This window comes from Saccopteryx leptura, chromosome 2, assembly GCF_036850995.1.
Source record: "Saccopteryx leptura isolate mSacLep1 chromosome 2, mSacLep1_pri_phased_curated, whole genome shotgun sequence".
Lineage (NCBI taxonomy): Eukaryota > Metazoa > Chordata > Mammalia > Chiroptera > Emballonuridae > Saccopteryx > Saccopteryx leptura.
The window spans coordinates 44,962,381-44,977,254 of record NC_089504.1 but is presented as its reverse complement, the minus strand read 5'-3'; the positions used below and the strand labels follow the sequence as shown (position 1 = coordinate 44,977,254).

At 42.7% G+C, this 14,874-nt stretch overlaps 1 protein-coding gene across 3 annotated transcripts in view; it reads right to left on the bottom strand.

The window, feature by feature from the left end:
• Window positions 1-14,874, bottom strand: part of LOC136394579 (ras and EF-hand domain-containing protein-like) — a 79,311-nt gene that overhangs the window by 22,939 nt on the left and 41,498 nt on the right. For 2 of the 3 annotated variants that reach the window (XM_066367925.1, XM_066367924.1), the window contains exons 5-11: window positions 13,804-13,919; window positions 12,175-12,243; window positions 10,315-10,399; window positions 5,109-5,246; window positions 4,848-4,992; window positions 3,114-3,195; window positions 1,841-1,955 (exon numbers count right to left, since the gene is read on the bottom strand). In XM_066367925.1, the coding sequence (XP_066224022.1) occupies window positions 1,841-1,955; window positions 3,114-3,195; window positions 4,848-4,992; window positions 5,109-5,246; window positions 10,315-10,399; window positions 12,175-12,243; window positions 13,804-13,919 (750 nt within the window). Of the gene's footprint in view, window positions 1-1,840; window positions 1,956-3,113; window positions 3,196-4,847; window positions 4,993-5,108; window positions 5,249-5,544; window positions 5,778-9,318; window positions 9,408-10,314; window positions 10,400-12,174; window positions 12,244-13,803; window positions 13,920-14,874 lie in introns of all 3 variants that reach the window. The other variant, XM_066367927.1, reaches the window with a different exon arrangement.

The following is a 14,874-nucleotide window of genomic DNA, read 5'->3' as shown; positions in this document are numbered from 1 at the left end:
AGTTTCGGCAGTAGAGTTTTGCTGTAATTGTAACAACCCATGTGTATGAGTAAGTTGGACTTATTCATTATTCCATTATTCTCTGCGCTCACAGCCCTATCCCAAGGGGGACCATTTGTCCCCTGGAGTAGATGCCCCTCCTCCACGCACTAACTGTACCGTGAGTTCCTTTCTTTACATCAAAAGCTGCTTCTCACAATCTGCTGCTCACTCTGATGTTTTAGCAAGGCAGCAACCATAGTGAATCAGGAGGTTCGATTCTAGCCCTCCTCCAACCCTAACCTCTAAATAACTGTAAGCCTGTGTCCTATACTTTCTATGCCTCAGATTTCTCTCAGTAAGTGAAAACAATCTACATGCCTTCCTTTCTCAGATATGTTAGAGATGAATATAACGTGGAAAATTTTATGAAATAAAATATTATATAAATGTCAACACACTTTCACTGCATTTATCATTTTAAGTTATGACATTTCAATAGGACAAAATGCACGTTTATTCATCACTAAGTTTTATTGCCAATTACAACGTCATTTCCACATCACTTGTGTAGTTAAAAAGATAATTTTAACCCTGTTTTTATACAGGGTATGAAACATGGCCAACTGAAGCATCCAGAAGTCAACTTGAAATCAGACAGTCATAAGTGCTCCGTTTAGAGACCCCTGTGTTTAATGCCTGTTAAAAATTAAAAATAGTACACTACTTGGCCCTGGCCGGTTGGCTCAGTGGTAGACCGTTGGACTGGCGTGCATAAGTCCCGGATTCAATTCCCGGCCAGGGCACACAGGAGAAGCGCCCATCTGCTTCTCCACCCCTCCCCCTCTCCTTCCTCTCTGTCTCTCTCTTCCCCTCCTGCAGCCAAGGCTCCATTGGAGCAAAGTTTGCCCGGGCGCAGAGGATGGCTCTGTGGCCTCTGCCTCAGGCGCTAGAATGGCTCTGATAGCGGCAGAGCGATGCCCCAGATGGGCACAGTATCGCCCCCTAGTGGGCATGCCGGGTGGATCCTGGTTGGGCGCATGTGGGAGTCTGTCTGACTGCCTCCCTGTTTCCAACTTAAGAAAAATACAAAAAAAAAAAAAAAAAAACTACACTACTTGAACAATTGTTTTAGCCACTACTTTCAAGGTTCCCCCACCCCCACCCCCAGGAGAGTATGCTAAACCAGAACTTGAACTGGAGTTTTATGTTAATAACTGCTGGCAGCACACCGGTCAAATCATTTCCTACTTTCAAAAATTATTTACAATGAAACCAAAGGATATGAAAGCTCCTCAGGTAAAAGATACCATCTCAGTTGATCAAAGAAAGCATGGTCACCACCCATGTTTAAAATACCAGTTGGCTTTTCAGTGGTACTTTGGGATGCGTCAACACACAAATCGCTACCAGAATCAGGTTGAGAACACGGTTGTGATAGAATCTGAGGCTCACACGTGTTCTCACCAGGCGGTGTTTCACCTGTACTTCTAGTGCATGTGGAAGCCCTGTCCACATCCAGCCATGCTACACACCCCGCCCACCAGCCTCATTTCTCGGAGCTGCTGCTTCTCAGGTTCCCAGCATTTCCACTTGCTACCAATGGGGTTCTGATTTCATCTGTAAGGAAACCCAGAAGTTTTATCCCCAGAAACTCCCTTTAGTGGTGTCTTTAGCCTTGTGGGAACCTGCCCAACAACTGAGGGAGACTGATACCACTGAGTGCCACCAGGAACACTGCCTCTCACATCCAGTTCTTTGTGACAACTTGGATCCACGGGTTCTCACTACGTTCCCTTCGATGAACCAGCATTTTCTGGGACGGCTTGTGTAATTCTGTTTCTCTGTTTTGATTTCTTACCTCTATCATATCTACCCATTCTCGAATACTCAGAAAGCTTTCCTCACACGTAACGTCATACAGCAGCAAAACACCATCTGTTCGTCGGAAGCAGGACTTGGCAATACTTCGAAATCTGGAAAAGAGAAAAGCACTGAAGTCATGATTCTAATCAGTCTGGTGGGTGCTGCTTCATTCTTCATCTCTTTTATGCTCATTTTTTTCTTATCTTCTCAAACAAACCACAGTCGAGAAAAATATGATTATAACAGATCACTGGGAAACAGCCATCACCGAGGTCCAGAACGACCCAGTGAAAGGTAACGGGATGAGAATCTGGGATGCCGATTTTAAAAAGCCCATCATTTTCACACCAAACAGTCCCAAGAGTGTTTACAAACCCCAAAACATAACCAGGACAAGGCTGACTGTGCCATTTCTAAAAATCCCAGGCTCAGAAAAAACCTACCAGAACCCACGAGTGGGACACAAGAGTGGAACAAAGTGGACTTGAGAGAGGCACGAGCTTCCGGGAGTGAGCAGGGCGGAGGAAGAACAATGTGGAGCCCCACACCACGCAGAAGCTTTGCTTACAGGGAGGTGAGGGGCTCGCAGGGGAAGAGCATTACGACAGAACACTCTTAATCTAAACCACGTGCAATATTTTATATTGTCTAAAATCGGGCCATGTCAGCCACAGGTTAGTTTTGAAATGTTGACCTGTCACTCTACTAGAGATATGGACAGGTATTTGTACCAGCCTAAATGGTACTTGGTTCAGAGCTTGGTAGGCAGCCCATACGTACTTGCTGAACAACTGGATTCTGCTCCCAAAGAGCTGAACAACACTAAAACCTATATGTAAAGCTTGCCATTGGCAATAAATGCAGGATAAAGAACTGTTACCAGACACACCTGCTATTTAGTTTGTGCCTCTGCCCTTAAATCAAGGGAACTCACAGCTATTTTTTATTGTGTCCTAATTAGTAGCCCCTCACACTGTCAGTGCATTCGCAGGTGTGGTCTCCCCTAAATTCTCTTCCTAGGAAAGGGCACTCTCTTTTTCCCAACTGAACAGGAGCTCAAGGAAAGTTTAAGATCCTTTTCTCATACAAATGATAGATAAGTAAAGGACGTAGGGAACTAGAAAAAACTGAGTATTCCTGAAATTCTAATGTACTATATAACTATAATGTATAAATATATAATTATAAGTGTAAAAACCACAGTGCGTGCTACAAAACTGGCCTGCACCAGCCCGCACAGAGCCCCAAGCTTCATAGAGAGCACTTGCCTCTTCACACCGGACATATCCCACAGGTGCAGAACTGTCCGCTCTTCATCGACAAGGAGACTTTTCATTTGGAAATCAATTCCTGGAAAGGAATATAATAGAACATGAAGAACATGTTGTAAATAATTCCACTGGTTTTTACTCTCAAGAACTCTTTGGATGAGATAGAAGCCAGTAAGCCTAAGAGCCCAGTGAAGTAAAGAAAAATCAGCATGGCCTCCACAGAGAGTGATCTTCACATGCTAATTGTAAGTCAAACCCCACGTGGGCACACAAACGCACCGTCTGCACGTTGGCGGACTCGGGAAAGATTTAGTCTATGGACAAAGGGAAAAGCTGTGTTCTATTTGTCCGTGTAGTTAGATGAACTCAGTTATACCTGTGTGTGCTGTATGTACATACATATGTGTATGTGTATGGGTATACATTCATGTTTATATGTGTGCAAGTATATATGGATATGATATGTATATATGCCACGCTCTCTAGCAACTGAACCAGAAACTGTAGTCTTTTTACGAATCAAATTAAAGTGAACTTTCTATTTTGTTATCTTGAGTGGTCTAACAAAGAACGAGAAATTTACAAAGATGCCCTCTGTAAAGAAGGTAACTGATCTTTCCTAACATTTCTGGTTATCAAAATAAGAACACTTCAGATAAATAAGTAAAATAAATGATAATCTGCATATCTTCAACTCTTTTAGTGATTATTATGCAAACTTGAGAAATCAAGGTACTCCCCCTTCCTTGTCTGGGAGGCAGTGCTCCTGATCCCCATAAAGGAAGCACCTGTAGCAATGACTCTGACCACAGGGACCAACCAGCCGTCAACACTGTCACTCTACCAGCATCAAATGGCATCTTATTAGAAAAGCTCTCCCTGGCTGCCCTAGGTAAATGTGTACTTCTCCTTAAAGCTCAGATTTTTTTTTAATTTGTTTTTCACCCATTTCCCTCCTTCGGGATGTAAGTTCTTTGTGAGCTGAGATATAGTTCACTCTCTTCACTGTGCATCCTGAGCACCTATAACAACATCTGGTCACAGGAGGACTCAAGAAATGTGTGCTGAATAAACAAACCTGTCATTGGTGCTGGCCATTGGCTCAGTGGGTAGAGCATCAGGCCAGCATATGGATGTCCTGAGTTCAATTCTGAGACAGGGCACACAGGAGAAGCAACCATCTGCTTCCCTCCCACCCTCATTTCTCTCCCTCTTCTCCTCCTGCAACCATTGGCTCGAATGGTTCAAGCATGGCCCTAGGTGCTAAGGATAGCTTGGTTAGTCTGAGCACTTCAGCCTCAGGTGCTAAACATAGCTTGGTACTAGAGCATCCGCCTCAGACTGGGTTGCCAGGTGGTCCCAGTCAGGGTGCATGTAGGAGTCTGCCTTACTATCTTCCTTCCTCTCACCTAAAAAAAAGAAAAAAAAGTGAATCTGTCATTGCAGGCTCTATACTTGATCTGGTTCATCTGATTGGCTGAGTATACACCTCTGTCCTTTGTAAGTCTTCCTTTCCTAAAGCTAGCCCTTAGCCAAAACAGAAAGGGACCATTCTATAGACCAGGACACACATACATACATACACAAACAAACACACATCCCTAAATATATGGCAGGGGAGGGAGAGAGAGTGAATGAGATTGATCTGTCTATCTGTGTATATAACACCTAAAGAAAATAAAATCAAGCTGAAGGTCATTTCCCCAGTACTTTCTGGAAAAGGAACCATACCCACGGTAGCACTTATGTCTCTTTGAAATTCATTCTTGCAAAGTCTCATGAGGAAACTAGACTTGCCCACTTCGGTGTCCCCAGCAAACACAATCTTGTAAGCCTTTTGTGAGCTGGAAGATTTGTTGTCATCCACCTTGGCTGTCTAGGGGAAAAAGCCACAGTGGGTGATGAGGAGTGCGCCGGTTTTATTCCTCTTAAGGCACATGGCACAGAAAATCATTTGTGTTCCTGAATAAAAGCTGTCTTAGAACTACCTACCTGGGGTGAAAGTGCCAAGATGGGCTCTCTGGAAAAACTAGCGACGCTGCCTTCACCAACAGACCCCCCGGGCTTCCAATCCAGGACAGAAGCCAGGCCCTCCGAATCGTATGCCTCTTCTTCCCTTATATCAGGAACCTGTTTTTTTAAAAAAAAAAAAAGTTAGCTGTTCAAAATCCAAGTCTCTCATTACACATCTACATCAGAGATCAAAGAGGAGAAAATAGCCGAATCTACAGTCACTGCTTTAATGAAATAGTGGCCAACAGCAATCTAAGAGAATTTCTCCGGAATTTGATGGAAAAAGAAAACACTCTGCCTATGTCACATATTTATAACCTTTAAAGTGGATTCCCATGTCAATCACAGTCAAACAGAGTGACAGATCTCTATCAAAGTTGAGGCCTAGGAGAGGAGTGCCTTCTGGGACTTATATCTGTGTCTGAAGCATCACCCGCAAAGCTCTCCTGCGTGCCATGAGACCTCTGAAACGCCCTCTGGGGTTTGTATTCCACTTCCGAGTGGTACTTATTGGAATTCCATAGGGTGGAGAAGCCACCGTCAAAGCAGATCTTGGGCCGACTGTCAACTTCACAATTCATCCTCTGCATAGGATCACAGAGGGCCAGGGAGTCACAGTCCTCATCCACATAGGATGAGCGAGATGACCTGGGATAAAGAAAACTGCTTTACCGCAGGCTGACCACACTCAAGACCACCCAGGCTAGAGTGGGACAGGATGGATTCAAGACCAATGTTCTCAGTTTTGCCAAGAGCCAGAATGTATCCCATAACTAAGCATCAGGGGAAAAAAATGTTCAAAGCCATATCAGTTCATTCTATGCAACAATCAATTACAATAAAGACACTTGAGAATTTGATGTGAGGGCGATCTGGCTGCAATATCTGTCACCCCATTGATCGCCAGGGTTGATTGGGCTGACCTGGCTGGCGAGGCAGGTGTCCCCTTCCTCCCTCACTGCTCCATGTGCGTTCCTCCCGAAACTGTGTGCTCGGTCAAAGAGGACGACCTTCCCCAATAGAGGAGAGGGCCGTTCTTCAGTGAATGGTATACGAGTAGCTGCTCTCCCCTGCTAGAGCCTCCAAACAAGCTCTCAAGACACTCGAGCATTTAAAAAATGAAGCTAATTTATAAAAATCACCTTTACTTCCTGATACAAAAATGCTGGAGATCCAAATGCAATCTGAAGTTGCGCTAAAAAAATACATGTAGAGATGTGAACCTTTTTTGGCTCTTACGTGGTCAGACCACATTCTGAACAGTGTGTCTGTTTCAAATAATATCTCTACGTAAAAAGAAAGCAGAAACCTGGATGGGAAAGGCAACCATGATGATGTGAGACTCAAAACCCTCAGAGATGAGAAACGGTTCCGTGTACTCAGCTTAAGTCTTAGTTTCTCTCTTCAAATAACCAAGAGGCTGACCCAAGAAGAACATGTGTTCTCAGGTGGCCCAAGACCAAATAAGGTCTTGGTGAAAAAAACAACATGGTGAAAAATGGCGGGCAATGAGAAATGTGTGGTACTGGAATGGTTTGACAGATGAGATGAATTCTCTGCCACTATGTGCTGACACACAGTCTGGAAAGACCCCTGTAGGACTGGGGTTTGTATTCCACAGATAAAGGCTCAGACTTCTGACTTCTATGCAGCTTTCCTCTCATGAAACTCAAACAGAAGAATCTGAAGAAACTGCATATTCCCCTATTTACTTTTGCTTTTCTATTTATTTTCATGAGAATCTAAGTTTATATTAAAAGAAAAACAATAGCTATAATTTATTTAATCACACTACACACTGGGCACAACTAAGGACACAAGACTTCACCAGAAAGGGGGGATGGGAAAGGCAATGGGCCTCCAGATAGGACATATGATAAGAGATAGATACGCTTAGAAAAGACAGGGTGATCTTAATATAAAGTATAAGCCATGTGAATAAGAAAAATCAAAATATTTTGATGCATTTAGCCAATGTTTAGTATTAACTAGAAATGTGATTTACCTATCATACTTTGTCTGTGTTGCTCAGTTATGACGTCTTTCTCGACCTGTTTAGCTAGCTAGGTGTGTGCGTGTATACACATTCTTTTACTATTTCATCATTTATAAAACTCTGCTTCTGAAACTAATTTTAGGTTAATCTGTAAGGAACTAAAAAAAACCCCATTCCATTATAATATAGTACAAACTACTTTAGATCCATGTCATTATTGGTTAGAACTTCATTTTTAAACCTATTCAGATTTTGATAAGAAAGGAAAAAGTAAACTCCTGAACTGAGAAATAATCTCCATGAATATCTAAACTCTAAATTAAAAATATAGACACAGATCAGATTTTTTCTAACTCAACTAATATACATGCTATTTTAAAAGTAAACTATTCTTACCCAAAAAGTATTTTTATTACAATTAAATATGTAAAAATATAAAACAAGTTCAATTTTGGCTAGTGTTCTTATAAAAACATAAAACTAAAAAGAATTTAAAAGTTAAAATTCAATAAAGGCCACAAGAGTAATAAAATTCAGTTTATAATACGCTTGTAAGTTTTAATTTTAGCATCAAAAAGAAAGTAAAATGTTAACTTCCTATATCAAACTAATGACACCCCCAAAAGGAACACCAGTCAGACCACAGTATCCCTCCAGTTACTGTTCAAGGAAGAGCACACAAGTGATAGACTCCTGTCACTCTTGAGTCACTGGGGTATGATGACTTTGTCCCTTAGAATCTACTGCCGAGGAGCTCTTAGTCATGGTGTGTACTGTTTTCAAAAATAAATCATGATGAAATATCTGGAATAATTATCAGTTATATATCTTTTCCTCAATGTGCTTAACAATGATCTTAAATATCAGTCTAGAAAAATGGCATCACACCCACACATTCTTAAAAGTAATCTCTATTTCCTAATCCCAGAGCAGCCAGCTGCCTATAAATTAATAAACATTTTAAATTTCTTATTTCACAAATCAGTGGACAATAAAATCATCAGATACGTGGATAGAATTTTCTTAAGAGTGATCCTCAATAGCCAGCCCATTTTGCTATCATCAGGATATTAAGTACATTGTTCTTTAGACCAAAGGTTCCCAAATGAAAAGGGAATCAACTGGAGCAGAAATGGAGAGATGGAAACCTGCAATCTCTTCTGACAAACCAGGACATACTCCAAAAGTAACGTTTTCTTATTTTATTCAGTGAGAGGATCGAGGCAGAGACAGATCCTGCACCCCAACCGGGATTAACCTGGGAAGCCCAACAGGGGGTGATGCTCTGCCTTATCTGGGGCCACTGCCTTGTTGCTCAACCTAGCTCTGGCTCTGTTTAATGCCTGAGGCAGAGGCCATAGAGCCATCCTCAATGCCCAGGGCCAATTCGCTTCAATTGAGCCATGGCTGCAGGAGGGAAAGAGAGAGGAAGAGAAGTAAGAGGGGGATGGATGGAGAAGCAGATGGGCACCTCTCCTGTGTGCCCTGACTGAGAATCAAACCCAGGACCTTCACACGCCAGGCCGATGCTCTACCACTGAGCAACCAGCCAGAGACCAAAAGTAGTATTTTAAGTGGCAACACTGGACATATCTGTATGTTCACACATATGTACATACACATACACTTTCAGTTTTTATTGCAAGATCTCAAGTTACAATAGGGCTAATATTTCACTTCATTTAATTAAAAATAGAGCTATATTTTCTCTTCTGGTAAGTCTCTGTGACTCCTTTAACACAGCAGCTTATAAACATCTACTGGCTAGTAGTTACTAATTATTTTAAAGTTTCCTTTCCCTTGAATATAACTTACATAGTATTATGCTAAGCCATTAAACATTTGCCAAGAGTCTCAACATCATAAACCACATATAACACATCATATACCGTGGTCCAACTGATTTCCCTGAAACTCCTCTTCCTGAGACCATTTCTAAGAAACGGGACAAGATTAGGAATCAGGTAAAGGTGAGCATACATAAAACCATGTCATGATAACATCTTAAGGAAATCACTTTGCCCTGTCTGGAACATTTTTACTTTAATATTTATAAACTTTATGTTTCAGACACTTAAAGTAAGAGTAGAAATAGAAATTACTGTCCAAAATATATTCTATTATTTTAATTTACCTATAAGGAAATTTACTTTCAACATTGACCAGAATTCAAACAAAACGTAAGTAACATACCTGTCATAGCCCAGAGGTTGAGGAAAATGACCACTAAATTTGGGACTGCTCCCAGAAATTGTATTCCCTGGTGATATATTATTTATGCGCTGTAATACATAAGTAATGTTTTGCTGCTCTGTGTAAACATTTTATTTATATACATGTTTTTTAAACTGTAGCACACCAATTAACTTCTAAAGTAATTAAAAGTCTGGTGTTCTACGTGAGCAAACATGAGTACAGAAATCAAGGGGAAAGCACGCAACACCTGCATATGGTACTTCCTCCTCATTGTGTCGTAAGCCTAAACCTACCACAGAAGTCATAAAGGGGCACCCAGTTCCTAGATCTGCCAGAACCATGCAATACCAACTTCTTCTCATTTGTTTCTTCTTGAATCATAATTTGGCATAGTGACTGATTTCTTCAAACCCAAAGCTACGGCACTGGGCCCCGACGTGAAGCTGACCCCCACAAGTGGGAGAAGAGATTTTGAGGCACACAGAGTCTGGGGAAGGTCCTCAAAATCCCAGTGGTGGCTTAGTGTGTTTCCATAGGAGAGTCTGAAATCTGAGGCCACCACTCTGAGAATCTCACTGCTGTAAAGAACACTCACTGTGTGTGAACACACTCCTCTATCAGAAGCACCCCTCCCACCTCTCAAATGGGCAGGGTTTCATGTGTACATCTGCAGGACCGCCCACTTCTGCTCTTCCTGCTGTCTGTGCACATCTTCACTACGCATACCCCATCAACTCCGCCAGGACCCGGGTCTCACCTTCCACGTCTCTCTCTGGTTCCCCAGACTATCTAACAAAAGCTAGTCAGGCTGCAGGCCATCTTTTTCTCAGAGGAGAACCACATTTGTTTTAAAAATTAGGACAGTTGTGCCCCAGTTTATTCTATGGAATAACTTCTCATGATCGTAAGTTCTCTCCTAACAAAATACAAGATTTTCATCGAAATACTCTACCACAACCAGAGCAACACGTATTAGAAAATTCTACTGCACACCGAGGATCTGTCGAACTTGCTGTAAGTGTTTTCGAGAGCACTCCTCAGGCCGTCATTACTGTCCTGCAGCTTCCGGTTAGCTGTTCTGCAGAGTGAGGAAATACAATAGAGAAATCGATACAAAAACATGTTAGTGGGGGCAAATGTCGCCTCTTATTTCTCAGGCGGTGATGTTCAGAACGTGGAATGACCACCTCTTGCAACTTTCTCCCTCTTCCCTTCACAACTCATAAACTGAGATCTAAAAGCATTACAGGAAGTACAACCTCATGGGTGTGTCACCTCTCTGTAAGACCCCACGGCATGTAGGACGGGTTAGATGTCCTGTGGGACTGCTCTGCCCTCCTGCAGCCCCAACCTTGGAATAGGTTTCAGGCAGGTCTCTGCTCCCAAAACGCTGGGGCCAGCCGGCAGCACAAGCCGCTTTCTGACCATGAAGCCTGGCTGTGGGTGTGGTGTGTGCCACACTTCTTCCTGGCTACGCCTGCATCCCCCTCCTGTTCAGGTGCTGGGTTCCCAGGCACAGCCATGTACCTGTTAAAGGCTCTGATGTTGACTCAAGGTTCAAATCCAACTGAAGCGTGTCTTCCCACATGATGGACAGGAGCTATTTCACCTGTCAGAGCCTCAGCAAACTCCTCTATGAGGTGAGGACAATAACAAAGCCTCTGGCACAGAGAGTAGCTAATCATGCCCCACTGAAGGCTTCTTCATCCCTATGCCCTCAGCTCACTCGATGCTGATGCTTCCACTGGGAACATTTCCTGGACCTTCCTGGTTAGGCCAAAGTTCTCTTTGGTACACATCCCTTCCCTTTGCCCACTTCTCTCATTCAGCATTTTATAATTCCATGATGTCTGATCAGGTTCTCCTCTTCCCTAGACTAACCCCATTAGGAGAGAGACTTTTTTCCTCCTACTTGCCACTCTACCCTCAGCTCCCAGCACACCTGGCCCTTAGAAGGTGGTGAGTGGAGATTTGCCTAATGAATGAATGAATGAATCAATAGGATTATGACAATACATCAACTCTGTAATTGCCCAGGTGAGACTTAATAGCCATTCCAAGATGGTGAGACAAATTTGTCAAGCCTGATCTTACTCCATTTGGGGAAAGTGAAAGCAGCAGAAAATACTGCGTGGGAGGAAAAGAGAGAAAGTGAGGGAGAGGGTGATTGTGTGAGGGAGGACCTCAGAGGCTGGAATTACCGCAGCTCCGCTGTGAAGCTGACAGAGCAGGTATGATATTTCCAAAAGGGCCTGGAAATGCTGAGGTCGACGGTTCGAAACCCTGGGCTTGCCTGGTCAAAGCACATATGGGAGTTGATGCTTCCAGCTCTTCCCCCATTCTCTCTCTCTGTCCCTCTCTCCCTCTCTGTCTCTCTCTCTCCTAAAAAAGAAAAAAAAATTTCCTAAAGGGTTTTACAAAAACCTAAGAGAAGTACACCTCTGACCAAGCACCATACGTTGTGAAAGAATGATCACGTATGCCTGGTGCTGCGATGAGACCACCGAGAGACGCCTGACCGCCTCTCAGCTGAGCTACAGAGGCAGCCGTGAACGCCAGGGCCATCACTCTCCACAGAAGTGTAACAGAGACACAGGGCTCAGAGCACCTGACTTGCAAGGACTTTTAGAGAATTATGCTCTGGGGCCTGGATGTGAGTAGTTGATTTAGGATTAGAGGCGTCAGACAGCTAAGAGATTGTTCTAAATGCAGCACAGCTAGAGGATGCATGCATACACACAGGAACCCGTATTAGGACACAGCGCCTTGTGGTATATGTGGCACGTGTTTTATTAACAACAACAACAACAGAAGTAAAATGTAAATGGAATGAGCAGTTTATAGAGAACTTACTGGAGTTTTTCAATCTGCCTCTGAAGAGTATTTCGAACTTCCATGCACTCTCGCATTACTTCCAGATCCCTGTAAAATGGTATTTTTTGTTTGAATGAGAATCAGGAGTTCAGTCCTGCCTTACCCAAAACTGCCATCTCCAACTCATTTTCACCTTTTCTAAGACGCGTGTCCTTACCCATTCCCATCTGGGCTCCCACCTGGCCCCTCCCCCGTCAGCAGCCCCTCTCCTCCTGGGACTCCACACACAGGCCCACACTCTCTGCTTCCTTGTGCAAGGCGCTGCTCCACTTCATCGCCCACTCAGCACCCACCTGCCTTACACCCCACCACTGGCCTGGCTCTGCTCCTCACTGGGAATGAACCGCTGCCCTTCTGCTGAGTGCCCTCTCCCCACCTTCCTCTCCTTCTAACCCTGCTCTGCCCATTCGAATCCTTACACAATCCCACCCCGTTATTATCTTTCTCCTGGGTCCTTCTCTCCTTGCCTCGCCCCTACTCCAACTCCCCCCCTCCTCCCTGCACCACAGAGGAATCCACAGGACAGGGCCCCGCTGTCTCCATGCACGGTATGTTCTCACAGGCTGATTCCTCCCTCGGTTACTTCACTGTGAAGCCCTGGCCTCATCCTCAAAGGTCATGCTGAGCAGCAGTCACTCATCTCCAGCCCATATTCCACCTCGGCCATTTCTAAGCAACAAACCCCCTCACTAGCTTCCAGAATGCTCATGGAATACTGGAATTATTACTCTTCCACAATAAACTGCCCATCCACTCTGTCATCTTTTAGCTTTTTATCTTCCTCAACTAAATCTGAAGTTGTCAAAGAGCAGAGACCACAACTGTCCTTTTTTATACACTGCACACTCAACACTTGTCATGTAGTTCAAGAACCTGCTGAATAAATGTTTCACTGCTTTCCATTACAGGACCTTGATTCTAATAAATACTTGTAAACAAACAAATAAAAAATGTTATGTTTTCCCAAGTATACACATATGTGTATATACATACATGCATATACTATAGATGCATTTCATATGCATATATGTATAGATATACTTATATGCAAATGTGTATGCTTATATATATTTTATATTTGCACACATATGCATTGTTGTACATCTCCATATATATAGTCATGTGTGTGTGCATCTATCTATCTATATATATATATAAATACACACCTCCATGTGTGTGTTAACGCCTTCTGTTACTAATGCAATAACAGCAAAACTAAAGCATAGTAAAATAAAATTACTTGTCTAAGATAGCTAATTTTCCTTATGTTGAAGGACCAATATTCCTATCTTCAAAGTCCTTTAATTAGCACTGACTCTTGACATGTTAGAAATATTCTTCTGCTCCAAGTTAACTCAAGTATTTATTAAGCCATGCACTGTCCTACCCAGTCAATAATTAAACTAACTAATCTGTTTGCATAAAAAAATCAGACACAAAAAATTACTAGAAAAGCCAATACTGAACATAAACTCTTTAGAAAGCAATGTGTCAGTAAAGTTAATCAATAAGCCTTTCTTGTTACACAGCTGAGCATGGAATCCCATGTATGGTTACCAAAATGAACATTCCACTCAAACTAAAACAATCAAATGTGAAGTTTCATACCTTACAGAATTCAGACTCTGATCAGCATAATCACTTTTCAAAGCATCTAATTCACTCTGAAGAAAGGCTATGTTTTTCTGGGCTTCTAAAAGATCTTTCTTAACTTTCTGATTTTCCTAGAGAAAAAGAACATTGCAGGTATTAGATTCAGTCTCTTTCACCTGGAGAAATAAAGTCAAGAGGAGTGGAACGTCCTTGCACAAAACTCTCACCCATCCACAGGTCTTCGAATCTCAGTATTCAAATAATTAATTATGAAGTCAAGGTAATGTGAAATTATTATAAATTATTAAAGTGTCCAAAATCTAAATCCTCAAAGTTGTTCTTTTTATTTTTAATAATTGATATTTGGTGCCAAACTCCCAACACTCTACAGCTTGTTGTCATTATGAACTGTGACATGTTATTGGCAAATTAACTGAGACCAACATTTAAACATCTGTTTACTTAATGAGAGCTGTGCACTACTGACGAAACCACTGTGAAATGAAGAGGAGCTATTACCAGGCAGACTGGCTCCTTTTCACAAAAATCCTATCAACTAACATTTTTTAAGTTTTGCACATAAAAATAAACCAGCGTGGTTAGAAATTTTATAGTTTTTTTTTGAAATTCTAAGGAAGTAAGACATTGCCATTTACGATAACATCGATGGACTCTGAGAACATTATATTGAGTGAAATAAGTAAATCAGAAAAACCTAAGAACTGTATAATTTCATGCAAAAGTGGGATATAAAACAGACTCGTGGACATGTATAAAAGTGAAGTGGTTACAAGGAGGGGGAGATCTAGGAGAGGTGGGTGTGGGGGAGAGGGATGTAGAGGAGGGGGGAGGGGAGATCTAGGAGAGGTGGGTGTGGGGGAGAGGGATGTAGAGGAGGGGGGAGGGGAGATCTAGGGGAGGTGGGTGAGGGAGAGGGGAGATCTAGGAGAGGTGGGTGTGGGGGAGAGGGATGTAGAGGAGGGGGAGGGGAGATCTAGGAGAGGTGGGTGTGGGGGAGAGGGATGTAGAGGAGGGTGGAGGGGGAGATTTAGGAGAGGTGGGTGTGGGGGAGAGGGATGTAGAGGA